Source organism: Mycetomoellerius zeteki, unplaced genomic scaffold (assembly GCF_001594055.1).
Source record: "Mycetomoellerius zeteki isolate Tzet28-1 unplaced genomic scaffold, Tzet1.0 scaffold199, whole genome shotgun sequence".
Taxonomy (NCBI): Eukaryota; Metazoa; Arthropoda; class Insecta; order Hymenoptera; family Formicidae; genus Mycetomoellerius; species Mycetomoellerius zeteki.
In genome coordinates this window covers 282,202-304,538 of record NW_017256946.1, presented here as the reverse complement: position 1 = coordinate 304,538, position 22,337 = coordinate 282,202, and the positions used below count along the sequence as shown (strand labels likewise).

At 27.7% G+C, this 22,337-nt stretch overlaps 1 protein-coding gene across 1 annotated transcript; it reads left to right on the top strand.

Moving 5' to 3' along the window:
• The first annotated feature begins 14,857 nt into the window (after positions 1-14,857).
• Positions 14,858-22,016, top strand: LOC108722203 (organic solute transporter alpha-like protein 3). Its single transcript, XM_018447186.1, has 6 exons — positions 14,858-15,065; positions 17,445-17,640; positions 18,618-18,849; positions 19,561-19,717; positions 20,398-20,538; positions 21,704-22,016. Exons 1-6 carry the CDS (start codon positions 14,978-14,980, stop codon positions 21,892-21,894), a joined length of 1,005 nt encoding a protein of 334 aa, XP_018302688.1. The 5' UTR covers positions 14,858-14,977; the 3' UTR covers positions 21,895-22,016.
• Positions 22,017-22,337: the final 321 nt, after the last annotated feature.

The window sequence follows — 22,337 nt, the reverse complement described above, 5'->3', positions numbered from 1 at the left end:
AATTCAATCTTCATCGGAAGTGGACCATTTTTCGTTTTTTCTTTCGATAAGACCCGGTTCTGTCAATATAAGATTAATTTTAATCTCGGTTTAACTTAATATTTATCTTTTTCCAATACTTAGAATTAGAAAAAGTAAATTGAACTCGGATTAAAGTTAATCTTACATTGATAGAACGGGGCATAAGAAACGCAACGTTAACGAACGTTTGACGAAGAAACTTTCGGTTTGTTACGTCCAACATTCTCAGAGATATTTTTTTTTTATCAACGATATCAATTATTCGCAAACGTGCCATAAAATATAAGCGATTTGACATACATTTCGACCAGCAAAATAATCAATCGGTACCGCTTGTTCGTGCGAAAGTGCTAATGTTGTGTCCGACAATCTTGAGGTGACGTGAAGAAAATTTCATCCTATTGAAACAACGGTTTAACTTAAGTCACGCTGTACACAGGGCCTAAATAAACAAAAAGCGTAGCGTTTAAAAGAGAGATTCTAGTGATTCACTGCAATGGCAAATATAGGGCGGCGTAGACGTTTAAAAATGTCTAGCGGCAGATCAGACACACGCAGCAAGTAGAATTAAGTGCGAATGTGAGACTACGATGAAAGGACTGATATGTAGATATCTATGTAAATTGTAAGAACGAGAACAAGAAATGGGAACGAGAGTGTGTGAAAAAGAGCGGCTATAAGAATGAATCGAATTGGGAACTGTTTCGACTGAAACATTTTGTGTTATCTATTGCTTTAAGTATAACATAAATATCGTTTAATAATTGATTCAACGTATCTTATACGAGCTTTTTAAATACGTACATTTTTTCTCCACAAAATTTATTGTTTTACTTTTTTTTATAAAAGATAGTTTTTTTAAGTACTTTGCAGAAAAGTAGTTATTGTCGAAACTACGAGCTAAAAGCGGACATTATTCTCTTCGTTTAGCTGTAATTTCGTGAATCAATCTTATTCTGTTCGGTAATAGCTATTGAGATAAAGTGAAAGAGAGAGAGAGAAAAGGAAAGAGAGAAAAAAATAAACATTATATTACGAAAGGCAAGACAATACAGTCTTTAATCCTTATCATTCATTTCCTAATCTATATCTTGTGACATTTTCTGCATCAATGAATTTCTGTTTTCTATACGACGAATTAATTTAAAGCGGCGACATTGTCGCGATGATCGGGATTGTTTGCGATTAACTGAAAGCAGAAAATGACGTGATAGTCTAACAGATTGTAACAATCGCGAGATAGTCCACGTTTCCTTTTTTGTTAGTTTTCACTAATCCTCAATATTCAAAACTGTTGTTATTGTCATATTATTTTATTTTGGTTAATAATGTTTACAACATACAAAATTTCTAATATTATGTTCTCATAGTCTTTTATTTTGTTTTTATCATTACAAAAAGATTTTTCCTATCATAAATAAATGAAAAAAATAAACGAAAGTAACGTAGAAATGCAGTGAAATAACAAATAAGAATAATTAATATAAAAATGCAACGATCTGAAAAAAAGTTTATTTTTTCCGTAACAATGTTCAAAAAACTAAACGAACATCAGGAACACAGTTTCGTATAATATTATATTATATCGCAACTCGTGATTTCGTTTCTGTTGAATTTACACACGAAGAGACACTGAAAAAAGTGAGGAAAGTATTTATAATTCTACTACAATTTCTTCTTTAATATATGTATTGCTTTATTATATTTCCTTATCCGATTTATATGCCTATTTTTTAATCTTTCGTTTCTTGACGAGTTTTACACTGACGAATTTCCTCTTGGCTACGTGAGGTAGATATACGTATCTAATAATAAAATTGTTCAAATAAAAATTATCACAACAAAAATTTATTAAAATTTCCTATGCCTATTTTTCCCTATTCCATTATAAGATATCCTAATAATAAAATGAATAAGTAATACTTTTCCCTTGATTAATTAAGAATATTCGTTTCACTGAGCGAACATGAACATGATATTCCGCTGTTAAATTATACATTCACAGTTACAATTTTTTCGTTACTATATACAATAATGATATTTTCTTTTACAAATATACATTATACGTTTATGCCAGCTGATATCAAATTCCGAGAATTTCATTCTGTGGGAATAACAATTGCATGAGGTAAAGTCATGATCAATTGCAGACGAATTGCGCATAAAGCAACTGACAGATAGTTCCCGTTAAGGGAAATGGTCCGCGAAAATGGATGGCGAGAGATGCGATTTTGCGAGAGTAACCACCGATACTGGTGTCACTTTACGTCGACAGACATGTTGACAGCTACGAAAAGACTTTCCCTTATTTCCCTGCTTTGTATCCTACCTTCGTCGCCAAGTCGCGAGATACACACGTACGTATTACATGCTGAGCTTACGGAAGTATAAGAAAAATATTTTTCCCGCTGTCTTAAGAAGGATAAAGGCATTCTCATAAGCCGTCCCTTGTCTGTCTTCGCACGTAAAATTTTCCATGAAAGCGAGAAAAATTTCTATGTAATTGTAAAAAAACATTTGTCATTTTTGTTTGTTGTCATATTTCATTAAATTTAAGTAGATTAATCAAAATTTAGATTTGAAAGGAGAATAGAAAATATATGTACATACGTATATTTCTACGGAAAATTTTGTCAGTAAAAAATAAGAATAAGCAGTGAGGGAAAAATATACAGAAAAATGTAGAGAGGAAAAATATAGATAAAAATATAAAGAAAAAACAGAGAAAATGTTACAGAAAAAAATGTAGAAAAATGTAGTAAAGAAATGTAGAGAAAAATATTTAGAAAGAATATAAAAGAATATAAAAAGAAAAAATGGAAAGGAAATATAGACAAAATATTCAAAATTAATAATAAAACATATTTAACACATATTTATATTAAGCAAAATGAAAGATTTCGCAAAATTAAGCAAAATTAAATTTAAATAAATAAATTTAAATATTTTAATTAAACAACTAAAATTAATTAATCAGGCTAAAATAAAGTTACTTCTAGAAAATAAAATTTTGTGAGTTATTTCTCGATGGTAGTAAAAATTTTTCTTACTCTTTTCCTCTTGTCTTTTGTTTTTTTTAAATCTTGTTTAATCCCGTAACACAACCGTTGCATGCCGTGGGCTTTTACGGTAATTCGCAGTCGCGTCGTATCGGAGAATCGCGTATAATTGCGACTTACAAATTGGAGATAAAACGACGACTTTATTTACCACGTGAAGCGCAAGAGTACGTTTCTGCATTACATCGGACTGATTGCTCCCCAGGAAGCACGCAACAACCTTTCCGTAACAAGTCTTACTAAGGCAACGAACAATGAAACAAAATAATCTCGTGTAAAAGAGAATGAAAGAGAGAACTGCATTTATCACGAGCTGAGGATGCTGCGACGTACATTCTACTTCAAAGAAATCCTATGTTCTCCCTTTTCAATAGAATTTTATTTTTCCTTTATTCAATGCTACGTAAATGCACGCAATGCAGCTCTCAAGAGTGAACATTTGAAAAATGACAGTTTCCGTGTAATAAATTCTACTTGGCAAGAAAAAATTGTTTTTCCTTCTTACAATAGTGACTACGCGAGTAAGAAAAAATATAAAATCAACAGCATAACATATTCAGCAAAACATTTAAAATATTAATTTAAACAAAGTATAATAAAATAATCTCACCTAAATATGCAATATAATTAACGTATCCCTTATAATTTTTTAATTCTTTTTTAATAATTATATTATTATTATTCTTTCAATTTTAATTTTCTTTCTTATATTAATTTTTGGTTATTTTTTGTGATAGACCGAGGTAGAATTCTTTTAATAGTGGCATTAAAACCAGTCTGTTTTCCGCATACTACCCAGTATATTGTGGCCGTAAACACACCGTAAAGACAATGCCGTAAAGACAATAGTAAAATGTGCAGCGCACTTTACAACGTTGTTGAACATCCTCCGCTTTTATCCTTCACCCCACTAAAAACATTTCTCCAAACCACAGTGTTTTCCTTCTCTATTTATAAATGCCTAAGGCGTGTCGCGCGGGTGTAATCATGCTTATAGCAAGATGATGCATCGCAAATGACGTTGCTGCTGCTCGAAATATATGGAGCTCCTTTAATGAAACACTTCGATATGGTGCTGTAGATAATAATTCAAGTAAGTAACTCAAAATCTTAAGGCAGATAGAAAAAATAAGGCGCGTACGCATATAAATTATTTTATTTTGTGAGTGATCTTGATTAATTTCAATCACTTTAATTTTCCAACGAATAATAAAGGAACAATTATTATTTTTCTTTCTTTAAATTCTAAAAGTACTCGTTAAAAATATTTTGTAATTAAGACGGAGTATTCTTGCAGAAAGTTACTTATTTCCAGTATTAAAAGTACTTGTTGTTAATACTTTTGTTATCTTCCAGGATGTTAAATTTCTGTAAGGACAGAGATGAGAAAATATGTTTATCCAGTGCAGTGATAAGATTATATATATAAGTTATATACAGTACCCATAATTTTGGGAACACACTACGTTTTACAAGAAAACCATTACATGACAGCAATCTATAATACATGTTTTTGATTTAAATACGTCGTAAGACGTCTAAATGACGATAAACATTTTTATCTAGAACGCCTATAAGCTTATATACGTACATGCTGAAAATATGTCAGACAATCATTTCACAGTATCGAAGCGCTCAAGGTTGAATTTCGCACTTTTGTCTATTGTTTATATATTGTCACTTGTTTTGCAACGTTGTACTTGTGTGCGTTGTATACACACATCACAAGTCGTTTAATTAACGATTTCTATAAAAGTGGTAAACTGTTTGAGTCGCAAGTTAATTTCAGATTCCGTAAAAATTGTAAAATGGCTCCGAAGAATCAATTTTCATATGAATAGCATTTTAATTAAAATTCTATATTTTAATAGCATGTTATTATAGATAACATATGTACGTATGTACTTTTATTTCATCCTTTTTCAATTAAATAATTATTTACAAACCAAAATATATCGATTTTATTATGTATTTTCCTTAAATTGCACAATTTTATAAAGTGTTTCCGACTTATGGAGGGTACTGTACGTGTATATACAATATATAAGTTATTATTTTCAATAATTCCAGCATTAAACCTTTTTATTAATGATTATCTCAAATACAGTTATTAAATATAAGCAATTATTAAATAGATATCTCTCCGATATTTTTAACTGAATGGTAATGACAGTAACAGATTCTAAATATCATCTGAAAACACATAATAACTCGCCTCGTCTCTTTTTTTCGTTCAATTCTCTTCGAGAATCCGCACTTGATATTCGATAAACAATTAATCACGATGATCATTTACCACTTTTTCTCAAGATTCTTATTGGAAAATAAATCGTTCATCAAATTCATAGGATCGCCCAATAAAGGCTCTCACGTACCCATCGTGTCAAGAATATTCGATATATCAACAAATAATATTCTTTCATCACACACACACGCGCACACACACAAGTTGAGAAAAGTTATCTACTTTAGAATGTAATACTTATATCAGATTTTATTGTAAAATGAATAAATAATTGTCTTCTTTAATCAATTGTTCCTTAAAGAATTAAAAATCTATTTTCTAATTTAATTTAATTAAACTTAAATTAAATAGTGATTAAATATTCAATTAAGAAAGAATTAACACAATAATATATGAAAGAATAAGGCTCTCAAAAAATAAATCATAAATTCAAAAATAAAAGATTACACGCACAAAAATATATAAAATCAATAGAAAATAATTAATATAAACAAAAATAATGAAAACTAAAAAATTAAAACAGAATAAAAAATCTTTTAAATAAGAATTTTATAAACAATTAATACAATTAAAACTAATATTAACATAATTACAAAAGAGTTTTTTTTCAACAAAAAACCAATTCATTTCTGATCTTTTATATAAATGGATATGAACAAGTCTTTTTACAATAAAAATATTTTATAATAGAAAGTCGATAACTTAATAATCTTGAAACTTGATTGCCGTAAACCACTGTATACATATCGCAGTTAATAGTTAAAGAAAAATATTGCTAGCATGAGAGGAAAATATTGCGAAAACTTACAGCAAAATATTAACATGCAATAATGGTCACTGAAAGTGCTTTCCATCATATCGAAATTCTTCTTTATTATTCCACTATTGTTATCGATATTGGTAACATTCTGCTTCCATTTTGATAGAAGTATCGAGTTTTAAAGAGAATAAATGACCAAAAAAACAAACAGCATAATGGAAAAGCAAACAGATTAAAAGAGACTTTTTTTAATATAAGTTGTTCCATTTTCACATGGAAATTTTAAGACTGTTAAAATATGTAACTTCAAATTTGTATATGAAAAGATTCTGTATTTAGTAAGAGGAATAAAAAGGTTGGGGGTCTCACTTAATTAAGATTGAGAAGCTATTATAATTCCTATTAGAATTCCGCTTTATGATAAACAAGAGATATAAGCAAATTATGATATATCATAACTTTACGTTATCCGCAAGAAGGAACGGTAAGTATAAATAAGAAAGGAGGAAAGAAAAACAAATTCCTATAGGTTACTCGAAATAAAAAAGAAAAGAGGAAAAAACAATCAGTAAAAAATAGAAAAGATAAGTTGCTAATAAGATTCGTAACAAATACAAATTTTATTAAATTCGTGTTTTTAAGAGTTGAAAGATTGGAAAAGCATCGCTTTGTATTTTCTTCTACAAGATTCATGAATTATTCTGCGAAATAACGAAGTTATTAACAGAGTTAAACTTAGCTTTCGATAGGTACTCTTAAGTAGCTCGCAGAAGTAATTAGTGTTATATTACAGAGAGGATGAATATCGGCCACCTCTTTGTAAGCTTATCAGCGCGACGAGGCCCTGATACGTCAGTCATTAATAGGGATGTGCTAGGTATTCGTGTTCACTGATAACTTTCCATTTCATGAAGATAGAGCGGATTAAATTAAATTCGCCAAATTCAAAATTTCATACAAGAAAGGAAGCCTTAATAGAAATTTAATAAAAATAGATCCTTAGATTAACATGGAATATGAAACTTAATAAACAACTGTGTGTAAATTTATTATAAAAATAATAAATGAATAAATGATATACGTATAATTTATAGCTTTTATAATACATATAATTAGCAAAAACTTATAAATAATGTATATATAAGTTTACTGCGTAAAAATATAAATACTGAGTAAAAAATAATAAAGAAGTACGGAAAATTGTTTCTTTTCGATATTCTCGTTAATTGGCTTAAAAATGTCGACTACGTTAAAAATAAAAAAATAACAAAGAATAATTATGATTTGTAGTAAACAAACTGATAATGGTTATTTTTTCGTGATACCTTCATACATGTATAACGCTTTATGTTACCTTAACTTTATGTAACCTTAATGTTCGCCGCTACGTTGCGGCAGATGGGGCCATCCGCGCTATGTAAGCCCGCTCTGTCCGTCGTATCCAGTCAATTGTCCCAATTCCCGGGCGGAAATCGATAACAATGCCCACAAAATTTATTTGCAAATTCGCACGCTACCATCACAGTCGTGAAAGTGAGCCATTGTGTGTCTCGCACTTCGACGAAATTTCGAAGCTGTCGGAATTGAAACGATCGAACTTGCGACGGCTGCCATTAACGAGCGGAATTTGTTGAATGTGCCGATGATCCGGTTTCTAGTGATTTCTCACAGCTTATGATGGAACTTGGCTTTATTATAATTTTACGCTCGAGATCAATATACTATGATACCTATATATATAGGTATTATTATTATTATTATCTTTTTGTTATAGAGTATAATAATTATTTTTAATTACGTTGTATTACAGCGTTTACAAAATAAGAACATAATTTAATAAAGATAAGTAGATTAACATTAACTACAGTGTAATAAATTATAAAGAATATAATCAAATTTTCTCACCTTTCTGCCAATTATTATCAGCAGAAATAGAAATAAAAAAAAAAAATTTCTTGAATCAAAATATATAACTTCATGTCACAATGCAAGAAATACAATTATTATTAATAACAATAATGTTAACGTATCGCGTTTGTCAACGATGGTAATGGACGAGACAGTGGTTGATTTGAGAAATCGATATGATTTCAATATTTATCGGTGGTGTAAAGGCCACTTTTATACACGTCAAGGCTGGTCGTGTATCTATGACCGACTTAATGTCTCATCACATCTCCGCTAACGTAACAAAATATCTACGGTCCACATAAAGTTCATAGATTTATAGCGATAAAGCTAACGTTAAATATGTTATTTTAATACCAATAATGAACAAAAATTTTCGAAGAATTATGTAGTTATTATAAAACAATTACAAAGAAAGGTCAGAAATTATTATGTTGAATTTGCCTGAAATATAAAAGTACAAAAGATCAAATGATAATTTAATAATGACAGCGGGAGTTCGAAAATTTTATCCGCGTAAAAGCCTGTATTATTAGCTTACTATATTTAACGTAAACTTATTATGAAATTCCAACATTAAATAATTACAACTTCTTTGTGGCGCAGCAATAAATATATTTTCTACTAAGTATTCATAAATAGAATTAAATTAATCTATACAAACTTTGCGTTTTAAAAATATTATGAAACATTATCCAAGTCAAAGATTAAAAAATAATAAATTTAAAGAAAAATATTCTACAAAAAAGAAATAAACATATTTGCGCACATGCATTACTCTATCAATCGTTTTCGAAAGAAAAAAAGAAAGAAAAAATTAGGATTACACTTATTTTTTGAAAAAAATAGATTCTTTAGAAAATAGATTATTCTTCAGTGAAAAATGTTGAAAGCATAAAATATTATTATTTCTTTACATAAATTAGAATAACATAAATTAGAATACAAACTTTATTATATTATTTATAAGTATATTTATTTTTAAACCTATTAAAATTAGAAATATAGAATGCATATACATGTATCATGGAAAAAATAATGTTATTAATAACATCACAATAATGCAATTTTGCAATAATTTATCAAAGAGCAAAAATTCAATAAATAAGATGTGACATTAATTATGAAAAATATAAAGAAGAATAAAGAAATTATAAAAGATGCAATAAAATAAATAAAGAGTACAATAAAGAACGGAAAAAAGAATATATATAAAGAAATATGAATAAAAAGAAAAATATATCGCGTAATATTAGTATTCAACACCCAAAAAAAAGTATTCTGCCATTTAGCGGTTCCGTTAATGTCAGAGGATTTTTCATTTATATATGACCTCAAGAGGATACTCTACAAAATAAAGGAATTTCGTATAATCCTAAAGTACTGGGTTTAGGATTGCGATCCTCTCAATACTAGAAGAATGTCTTGTATGTACTGACGTGCACGTGTAATTACTGTAGCACGTAAATGACAAACCTCTTCTAATAAGTAAGCGTGCCGCTAGTATTTTGTGTTCCTTTTATTTCAAAAGGCTATTCGAGTTATTGTAATAGAATTTTCTATAGAGGAATTTATTTTTGATCGTAGCTCATATGTCCTCATTTTTATAGATGAATACATGTTATAAATATACGCACCTGATTAATGTAAGATTAATGTAAGATTTTTTGTTTAGAGAAAATGCTAAGAGGAATTCCCCACTTATCGGCAGAATATTTTTTTTGGATGAAGAACTTTTTAAACAGTCAATTGGAGCAAATGATGTTGCAGATGTATTCTTACTTCACAAACAGTAAGGCGACAGAATACATAATTCCCAAAAGATTAAACGTGACTTGGATCCAGTAGTACTTCTCCTTCCATCTATTACAACTCACATTTTTTTACTCTAACGTGACTGTTCTGGCAATGAGATAAGATGAATTCTTTATGAATTTTCTTTGTATACTTACAAGAATTTCTATGTATTTATTACATAAAATTCTGTAATTCTGAAAACCTTTTATTTCGTATTTTGCTTTGTCACACATTTTATTAAAAACATTCAAATCAATAATTATAATGTATTATCTTATATAAAAAAAATATTAATCTTTTAAATTTATTTTATATATACATATGTACCATTTTACGCACAAATCTTTAAATATCTAAAAATAATGATAAATAAAATGTCATGAATTCATGTCATTGACGTGATATCTCTGCTAAAAATTTATCTTTAATAAATACATCATTAACATAGGCATAAAATTGTACATTGTAAGTAATTTTTATTATGCTTGTATAGAATACATATATGTATTCTTCAATAATGCAGAGTAAATAAGTCTCGTATATTTTTATCGGAATAAAGTTTGTCAATATCAATATGCATTAATGAAGTCAATTTTGCGAGCAGACCCTTCAACCTTTAAAAAGCTCACGAACAGCACTGCCAGCAGAGAAAGCAGTTTCGCATGCACGCGCTTAATCTGCACAAGGAATCGACCCCTTCCGTCCTACCTTCTTCATCAACTCAAGGTCACACATACGAACCTCGAAAGGTTCTTCGTCTCAGAAAGAGCTTCTTCTAGCTCGGGTTTTCGAGATTCGTCTATCCGATATTTCAAGTCCTTCAATCGATCGCTCTTACTGCCCCTTCCATTTCACCCCTTGCCGCTAATATTCTACCTATAATACCATTCACGTCATTTAGGTGGCACACAATGGTTAATTCGGTTGGTAGAAAACCGCGTCATGGAAAATTAGTTAAAACCGCTGTCGCATTTACCTCTTTTTTTTATAGGAAAGCATTTATCAAGCTTCCCCCCTGGTGAGATGAGACTTAGTCGATATTAGTCTTTAAGAAGGATATTTTATCTTGTCGTCATCAAACGATAATCAGAAAACCGAAAGAAGAACGTGGCTAGCAAATCAATTAAATTCGGAGAAATTGCTTTCCGCGATTATGAATTAATTATCATTTTAGGATGACGAACTCTTTTATATACATTAATAAGAATAAGAATCAACTATCTTGTAATCTGTTCTTATATAGGTACATCTATCAGAAAGCGATGCATATTTTTTTTCTTAAGTTAAATAATTTAAGAGTATTTTATATGTAGGGTAGAGAGGGGCTATTTGAGCATAGGGGCAAGTTGGTCAAATGCAAATATCTAAATAACCAAAATATATGTAGATGCGTCTATGCTTGCGTAATGTAGCACAAAGACAGAGATTACTGTACCTTAATACAATAATCTGTGTCCGACTGTCAACAGCCAAATACGTGCGCTTTTTCGTTTTTGTATATCAAAATCAAAAGTAAAATTATTAGATGAGTATTCTTTTTAGTCTACATGGTAATTAAAGCGGTTGATAATAATCAAATGTATTTTTTGGATATAAGTTATTATCGTATTTTTTAACTTTTATGTTTAAGTTGCTATTTTATTTACGGTTTTTCAGTTATAAAAAAGTTATAAAAAATTTCAGTCAACACCAATATGGGGCTTGTTGGGCCAGTATGCAAATAATTAAAATTTGATTAATATACACATAGTCTTTTCATGTTTTTAATAACATATAACCTCATTAAACGATTATCTTTATGGCTCAACTTATCCTTCGAGGATGCTCAACATGCCCCATAGATGGGACATATCGGTCCACTTTGCATCCTTGTAATTAACGTAATTTTTTTCTTATTTACGAGATATATTAAGGATTTATAAGTATTTAATTATTGAGCCAGATGAATGTGCAACGTTTTAAAGCATTTACCATTAGTCTATCATAATTGTGTGAAGATTTATAATAATTTAAAGAAAAAGTGTCACAACTAGCCCCACTCTATCCTATATATGATAAAAGAATTTAATAAGAAGATATATTTTAATCTGTAGCTTATAATTTAGACATAATTATTAAAAAATATATTTCACTTAATTCTTATATATCATTCCATTATTTAAATTAACAAATACTTAAATTAAAACATATTTTTTAATTTTATTTTAATAATGTGATTATATTAAATATTAAATAACTTATTAATTAAATTTTTACTTAATTGAGACATATGACGTCATAGCAGATTTTAACTGTAATATTTCGAGACTGTGAAAAAGAGAAGAAAAAATATTAACGAACCGGATATAAAACGAAACTGCAGCATCGAACAGGCCATCAATCATTTCTCCGGTTTCCAATTTTTCTCCCAATCGCGCTGCAGCGACCTGCCGAAATTTTTCATGCTATCTACATGTTGTGATAACGTATTGCAAATATGTAATGTAAATTCTTCAAATCGGACGTGTCGAAAATTTCCCGTTTAATATTTTGATACGTCTTTCATGAATAACGGGTACAGAAAAAACGTATAAATTCGAGAACTCCATAAATATAGTTATTTTTGTATTCAATATTTAAAAAATGTAAAGTAAAAAATTACATTAAAAAAACTAGCATTTATACTTATTTTATTTATATATCATAAATAAAACGATATGCAATAATTTTTATAAAAATATCTGCAAATATTTCTTATCAAGATAAAATTGCTTTAAACCTTCAACAAAACTACTTTAAACCTTCATGAAATCTACAAAATTAAATTTCTTATAAAATAATTCTTAATATGGCTCAAAATCGGAATAAATTACTAAATAAAAGAAGGGCTACGAGCCAATTAATTGGCTCGTAGCCCTTCTTTTATTTAGTGATAAATTTCTTATAATCTGTTAAGAAATTATTGATTTAAAATTAGAAAGAGAGAGAATCTATCCCGCTTATTTAAGTTTAAATTCTTAAAAGATTTTTCTCCCTTAAGTCAATAATTTGAATCGTAAAATTCAACCATATTTTGTTACATATTATTAATAGGTAAAAGTAGATGTATTATAAACGTTAAGCTGAGAAAATCTTGCTTTTATCTGTATAAATAGGATATTATATATTGAAAGCATAATATATGTAATAAATTATGAAAAAGATGTTCTTATAACGTAATAATTTAATTTCCATATAATAACAATAGATATAATCATAGGACTGTGATTTTTCCAATACATTTATTCACATTTTTGTATTTATGGTTGAAAAATTAGTTCAGCGACAGTCGGTAACGGATATCGTTCGAAGATACGTAGAAATCAACGCTTATTCTTTCAAACTTTAGACCAATGGATACCGCTAACCAGTATGAGTTACTAACGGTAAGTCAGAAAATATTACGACATAAATTTTCAATTGATAACAACATAAATTTTCAATTGATAACGTGATTGGAAAAGAACAAATTTTGAAAGCTCATAACTGATCTTATAAAACATCATAAGTATAATAATTTAGTATAGAGTTTAGCATAGCAAAAATAAGGTAAAATAAGACGAAATTATAAAAAAAATTTTTTTTTAAATTATTAAGTTATCACGTAAGAATGTAAAGTAACAGCTCAATGCTAACATGTTAATTAGGTTAATTAGCACTTCCAGCCGAAACAATAATAGATGTCACAGCTTAATTATTCCAATTTCTTGTGTAAAGTATTGTAATCAAATCACTTAACTGAAGTTATAATCATTATTCGTGTATTATCGCGCGATTGAATATAAATATTCTAATGTACTTCGGCCGACACACATTTTTTTATTAATAAATTAATCAGCATACTCACGTTTTAATGTTTAAAGTATTAAATACTTTTATTTTGCATATATAAATAATTCTAATATTTGTAATAATCATGTATTAAAACTCTTTTTATAAATTTAATGTATACACATATCATATATATATATATATATATAATATGTTATAAAAAATTAATGAATTTAAAAAAATATGGTCACATATATAGAATATATCTGTAGTTAAAGAGCATGTGATATATATGTACATTTTCTTTCATATAATTCAAGGCAGTAAAAATTAAAATCCTAAATATAAACTTATATAAATAGTTTACAAAAAATTACATTTTAATAACTCAATCATATACGTATGTGCGTCATCATAAAATCATATAAATCAACAAAAATAAGCATTAAAATGATCAAATTATGAGGTGTACTGTATGCATTTTACATAAGATCTGTTCTACATTAGTAGGTTCTACATTAGATCCGTATTACGGATCAAGGTTGTAATATGCAGACATAATGTAAAAAAACTGTAAGCTTTATGCAAAGTGACAAGGATTACTGCATTGTTAATTGCAAGAAATATGCTCTGAGTTTAACATAAATTTTCCATTCTTTTGCGTAATTTCTTCTCTGCTTTCAGTTCTTCATGCAAATTCTTTTACAAATATTCAAAATTTAAGAATTCCATAATTTAAAATAACAACAATATTTCTAATAATTTTCCAACAAATCTAATAAATATGATTTTGAAAAAATCTTATTGATACTAATAATTCTAATCATCCCCATAATTTCAATAAATTTTGATTTCTTCTCTAATAATTGGTAATAAATATTAATAATTCCACTTTATTTGAGTTTTGAAATATTAATTTGTAATGAGATATTTTATATATTATTTATATTTATTATTTTCACTTGTTCTATCTACATAAAGAGTGTGTTAAGAAAATTGATAAATTATATATTATTTAATAAGTGTATTTGTGCGAAAATGTAAAAAATAGTTGCAAGAAAGAGAGAAAGTTAAAGGAAAGGAAATTTTTTACAGTTATTTGCGCTCTCTCTCTCTCTCTCACTCTCTGTCTCTCTCTCTTGCGCGCACGAGTGTATACACATTTTTGCAAGTGATAATTCATTACAACATCGCAATCCAGTGGCAGTAAAGTACAAGTAAAAGTGGGGACTCACTCCCACTTTCCATACAGCCGCGACCGTCTCTTTCTCGCGAATTCACTAGTGAGACTACTTCGCGAGAGTGTCACTCGAATTTGTCAAACTCGCGAATAACGGACAACAGAGTGCTGTGAGACGACAATTCTTTTTCGTCAAATTCAGTGGAGCATTTGCAATCATGGACAATTCCATAGAGAACTTCGCCGTCCATGCGGATGTCAGTTGCAACCCAAATAATGTGCCTTCCGCTATCGAACTCGTAGAAAGTGAGTCTCGACAACATCCGGATAATAATGCGATAAATTCCGCTGATAAAGCCTGAATAAAATTAAGATACGTTTTTTTTTAAAGAAAAATGGAAAATACAAGGTTAGATGGAATAATCAATATTCTTAGACTAAAGAAAAACTTTCCATCATAAAATCAATAATTTCAATGTAATAATAATTTCCTACTAATCATATTTAGCAGACTTATAAGTTTGTGTGTCACTATAGTAATTATGTAATAAAACGATTAATAGCTTATTAAATAAAAAAATAATCATTTGAAAGGTATTATAAAAATAAAGCAAATCGATTAAATAATATAAATGATTCCACGATTATTATTAAATTGTGAGAAATTTTCTATTTTCTGAATGCTTTTATGATAATTATAGAAATTGTCTATTTTCTGAATGCTTTTATGATAATTATATTAATTTATCATTAAACAATTATATACATACATTGTGATGACTTATTGACTCAATTAATTTTGTTATCGATTCTCTTATTTTGAAAATATCATTTGTAATTTATTTGCGTTGTACTAAATAGTATTAAAGGTTCGAACTCGCTCAAGATACTGTTGTGGATATAATGATAGTAGAAAGTGAGTTACGTATATCTAAAGCAGGTATTCTGCATTTGGTGCAACAAAAATCGCGTAATAGAAATACATTTAAAAGTCGGTATCAAATGCCTCTCTTATTTCGAGATTTTGAGTAAAATACTCTCATATAATAAGAATGCAATATTTTTGTGCATATATTTTGTGTTTACATGCGTAGAAATATATTAATTCACAGTCATTCTTTTTTACAAAAGTAAATTTATGGCAATACGTTTAATAATGTAGGTATGTTGCGTTGAGCGATGTAAACGTAGCGGTGAAAGTTGGACTCAAGTTCGCTTGGTACACGAGACCTTATTCGTGCGAGTTGAACATCCTCGAAAATCCTCGGATGTAACTTATACGAAGAGTACTTGTTATTCTTAAGCATATATACACGAGTTACTAAATCGGAAATATTTCTAGATTTAGAAGAAAATAGGAAGCATTAAAGACTTTTTATGCTTTTTTTATTATAAAAATATCGTATCAAGATAAACAACTATAATATTAATACAAGAAACATTGTATAAATACAAGAAATATTGTATAAAATTTAAATAACATATGCATATACAGTTAATACATTCTTCGAGGTACAAGATAATTTGAATAATTATTTTATGAATTATTCGAATGTTTAACATCATGCGAATTGCACAATTGTATAATTCGCAAACAATTATGTAATTTATGCTACTAGTTATAAAAGTTATTGAACGAATAGGTTAAAAATACTTTTTATAAGCACCGTGATTTGTAGATCTAATATCATGCGACTATCTTTTTATTCCTGCTTTTCTTTGTTTGTTTAGAGTATATAATTAATATAACAGTTTATTTATCTCTATTAAATATAAATAAATTTTCATTTAAATAATTATCCTTTATTTTTGCATAAAATATTGTATACGATATAATATGTCAAATTATTTTTAGGCATTTTTCAACATTCCTCAATTAATTTCCTTTAGATAATTGTTCCTTGATATAAATCTTGGGACACACACTTCTTTAAATAACTATTTTTTTTTTAGTGTAAATCTTATGATTTCTTTAGATAACTGTTTCTTGGTATCTCATACAATTTTTTTCAGATATGTGATAACACTAAAAAGATTAATACGTGTTATTGAAATTGATAATGTAAATTAAAATTAGAAATGTATCGACATAACTTTAAAATATTATGCAATAAACTGTTCTCAATCTACAGTAAGTTATTTGTACGAGTCTTGACTCGCATTGGCTTTCTAATTCACAATGTTAATAAAACCTTAATTACATTATAATTTAAACTTTATCTTTATTAGCTTCATTATCAGTATTTACTGATAAAATAAATTAAAAATAACGATAATGGCTTTTAATACGTTGAAAGCGTGTACCATCAAGTAATTTATAAAAAAATTATATATTGATGTTAGAATATTTCATATCTAGATCTCGATGTTCAAAATGTTTATTTTTATTCTCAACAAAATCAAAATTAGAAAGAATAATTTTAGCATAATTAAAAAAACAATATGTTAATACTTTTATAAATTTTATAAATACTATGTATCCATATACACCATTAATTTATAAATAAAAAATAAGTTAAGAGCAATAACGATAACCATTTCAAACCATTGTTTATTTTAAAAATGAAAATAGAAAAAAGGAGCTAAATTAAATAAAAAAATAAAAAAGGAACAATTGTCCTCATAAAATTTTATTAAAAACTTTCGTTAATTATTAATTTTTTAAATTGTTGTATCTTTTTGCAGGTTTAGATGCATTGGGTACTGTACTGTTAAGCGTCGGTTCAATCATTTTGGTCCTCACAATATACTTCTCTGCCAATGCTTGTCACAATATCCTCTCTCAAAAAGATTCGGAACTTTATAAAACAAATGCTATTATAATCCTATCAGTATATCCTATCGCAAGCGTTTGCAGCCTCATGGCGATTGCGGTACCAAGGTAAAAAGTAAAGGCCTATTGTGATTATTTAACGATATCGAAATAATAAGAGAAACTTGCCAGTTAAGTGTAAAATAGGAACATAACCATTGTGCCGTTTCTATTTTCACTTCATGCATTGAATCCACCTTAGATCTGTAATTTAAAACAGAACTCTATATATACAATAAGAATAACAAGCTTATACATCAAAATTTATTGATAAAATATTTTATCAATAATTTATACATACTCGTATATAAAACTTATTATCACACAAATATATTTTTTCATAAAATTTAATGTATAAGCTTGTTATTCTCCGTAATAAAATAAAAATTCTTAGAAAAATATTTTCTTAACACACGATTAAAATTAAAAAAGTGAAATTCAAGGAATTTTAACACCTAAATAAATATATATTTCAGTAAATATTTGAATAAATAACTTTAAAGTATTACTTTATGATATTTAAATAAATAACTCTTTCTCTCTTTACAAAAAGTTATTCTATACAAATGACATTTTAAGAAATATGAAAAAAAGAAAAATAGAATGAACACAATACATATTCAGAATCTATTTACGGTATCAATTTGACACATCACTATATATTTCCTACTATCTGATAACTGTGTGAATAATGATTGCATTGTTAACGATACTACCTTTTGATAAAAGGTTTATAATCCTCTATGTTTCATACGTTAAACATTGATTTAGTGACCCACTTAAAAAGTTATCACTTGCATAAGAGTCTTATTCAAATCTTCTTTCTCCTGCGTTTCTATCAATTAATATTATGTATATTATTAAATAATGTCCTATGTTGTATTTATAATTAATCATAAGATTGAAAAAAACCGATAAAAGTAGATTTTATTGATGTTTTTATTATTTATAAAAATTTCAATTTGTCGATTGATAATAATAATTTCTCCGGAATCATCATTCAGCAAAACTTGTCGGAGAAATGACGCTTGTTTGACTTTCGACAGAGGCCAGTTACTATCGGAGGCTGTAACTCAAATTTTCTTAATGATTTCGCTGTATCGGCTCTATCTTCTCCTGCTGGATGTCGGTCGCCGGAAGATCAGCGAGACGCCAGCGTTGATGTTACGAGTCGGGCCCTGTTGCTGCTGGCCCTGTCTGCCCTTTCCAAACCTTCAAATGACCGACGCTAATTTGTCTTGGATAGGAATTCTGGCCCTACAGCTTCCTATCGTCCAGGTAAAAAAAAGATCTCCCTCCCTTCTTGTTCACGCTTCGATTATTATTTTCCTCACGCTAAATAACTATTAAAACTATTATACCTAATTCCATGCAAGTTGATTAAAATTTATAATGAAAACTTATAAAAAGCAATTATTGTCTATCATATAGGATTAATTTAAATTTTCCCAATAGTAGAGAACAATTAAAATATAGCCATACTTATTATATTTATTTTTTCGGCTGCAATAATTATATCTACACTGATTAAAACCGCGATTACATTAATTTAATTTTTTCTTTGCTTTAAAACTTTTGCTTTCACTATTGAAGCAAATACAACTTCTGATATATGTAGAAAATAAATTGATTTTCTTAGTTTAATTATCTCTCTTTTAATCTACTTTTTTAGAATACTTATAATTTTTTTAAATAAAATTTTTAATAGGAAAATTAAGACTTTTCTTTTATACGGAAAAGTTTCCATCATATGTGTGTCTTAAAAACTAATAATAAATCAAATAAATATTTCTCTATATAAATTAGTTTTTATAAAGATAAATATTTTCCAGAAAAAATATTCTAGAATTGAATAAACTATTTTGCAGAATTTTTCAAATAACAAATATTCAAAATATTAAAATATTTTTCTTTAAAAGATGAATGGGATTGATAAAGAATATTAAAAATCTTTGAAAGTTTAATATAAAAAGAATGTTATATTTTCAGAGTCTTCTGTATTTCATATTGCTCTATATGGAAGCCGAAGATTCAATGCTTGTCACGCAATACGTCACGTTTCTTCAGCCAGTCATGGTTATCAGCATACTTCTAGGGATATATAGTTTAACTGTCACCACAAAGACTTTGCATACAGCAGTTCCAGGTAATGAGTGTGATCATTTAAAGATTCTTTTGCTAAATATTTTATGGAAAATTTATTCACAGTATACTAGCCTTTTTCAATATCTACATACATATAATTAACGGCTTTCTACATACATATAATTAACAATTAATCAGTATTTTATTTTTTTCTTATAAAAATTGCTTATAATATTAAAAATATAAGAGTATTCGCATTATTAGTGAACCAAAATTTTGTTATTCATCACAATGCAATCATTTTATTTATTGCAATATATTTATCGTAATGTTTAAAAAATGGAAAAATGTGTTTAAACTGAAAAACAATTCTTTTATATATTTCATTCCTACGTTTATATTTTATAATAATTTCAACTTTATTTTAACTTTACATTATATGTATTAAGTGTGATACTTTTGATTCAATTTCACTTTTACGCGATGATGAGTTCAATTAGTATTAATTCTTTTTAACCGAGAAACTTTCTACACATCTTAATCACAATTTGTGCACCTCTGTCGAGAGAAATTTATTACTTTGTAAGTCCAATACTTATAAGTCGAACAATAATTTTACTAGAATAATCATATGAATATTGTAGGAAGTAATTTTTCGAAAAGTCCATGCACGTTGCTGCTGTTCATATGACATTAATCGGAATGAAAATTTCTGATCGATATTATTCGTTTTCGTTTCAGAGGTGAAGTTACATTATAAAACATTGGTGTTACAATTGGTACTGTTGTTCTCAAAGCTGCAGACAGGTATTATCAGAGCCTTGCCTGCCGCAGGCGTATTTCCATGCAATCCTCCTCTCACCCCGGCAATTTACGCCAACGGTAATATAAATATTGCTATATTTTGCTCACATCCGTTCTTTTTTTTATGTATTTTCGTTTTACTCAAAGTCAACGATTAAAACTGATTAAAGAAGTTATTAAAAATTATAAATATAATTATAAATATTGCAAGCTTCCAAAATTGAGAGATGATCTTGCTATTACATTATTATTAAAAATATCTATATGACAAAATAGATACTTTAAATATTATCCAATTTATTTATTTATATTTAATTACTTATTTATTTATTATTTATTTATTTGATTAACTTATACAGTATTGTAATAAATAACTATTCTAGATTGCTTATATAAAATCTTATAAGGAGCAAATTAAATAATTTTTCTAAACATATATTTATTTACTTATAATATGAATATTTTGTTAAAATTATAAAATTTATGATCGTATTGACTGTATGTGTATGATAAAACGAATGATTAATAAATTTTTTACATCTTTATTCGGAATATATAAATAAATTGCTGGAATTGTATAATTATGCTATTATATATTATTGACTGTTTATTATTTAATTTACTATTGTACCACTTCTTAGAAATCGATAAAAGAACGATTTTACGGTCCAGTAGTTTCTTTAAACAGCATGATAAGATCATTCAACTCTGAATTTAGAATACGTCTATACTTTTCACTGCTCCTACGACTAACTGTAACAAAGAAACTCGTTTCACTGAAAAAAGAGACGTCACGCAATATCTGTGAGCAGACCATAACAATTTACCGATTACGTATTATGAATAAATTTCCCAAACTAACATGAGACAGCATGTGGTTGTCAAAAAGGACCTCTTTCTATATATATTAGTGTTGCAGAATATTTTACATTTTATTATATATTAATATTTTATACTTAATGTTAATACAATTATTATGATTATTATTATTATTATTAATTCCGCTAAAATAACTTTCAAGTCTCAGAACATATTTTCAAACTATCTTATAAATCCATTATCCTCTATTTAATATATATAATATTTAGAATAATATAAAAATACTTAAAATAGTTAAAATTAATATAAATTTTTTAAAACGTTTCACAATATAGTAATAAATTTTTTCATTAATAATAGATTAATTTAAACGTAATACAAGTGATAATATCGCTTCATATAATTTTCTTCTTCTCAATTTCAGTGACATGCAACGCGCTGATGCTAATCGAGATGATGGTGCTCTGCTACGTTGCGTGGTACGTATATTACGTCGATCTAGAAAAGAATCAAGAAACAGACGCAACAGATAAAACGTCAAAGACTTCAGGTCAGGTAGATGCGATGAATAGCAACGACAGCAACAAACAGCTCCCAGCGATAGTGACTGCGTGAAATTTAACAAATCATCAAAGATGTTATTTTCTAAGAATTCTCCTCAAAAAATTTTCCAAAGGCACATAAAGAGGAAGATAATATAGGAGGGTAATTTGCATAGCAGCAGGGTAATTTGAATAGCGGGGAAATTTGGATAATAATAAGCGTTTGCAAGAATTTAAAAAAAATGTGAGACCATGTTTTATATATTTGGTTAGTAGCAAAGAAGATACTGTAGTCTTCATGTAGGTTTAAGAAGATATCTGTGTATCTGGAAGTCTGTGGAAAGTTTTATATTAAGCAAGGTAGGTAGAGTATTTCGGTTGTTACTGCAATTTATAAGAATATATCCCGCTTTTTTAAACTTTTATGAAATCTATGTAGAAAATATGTAAACAAGGCCAAATTATGAATGAGTTCAAGTATTTTAATATAAAATTTGGTTTTTGTTGTAATTTTAA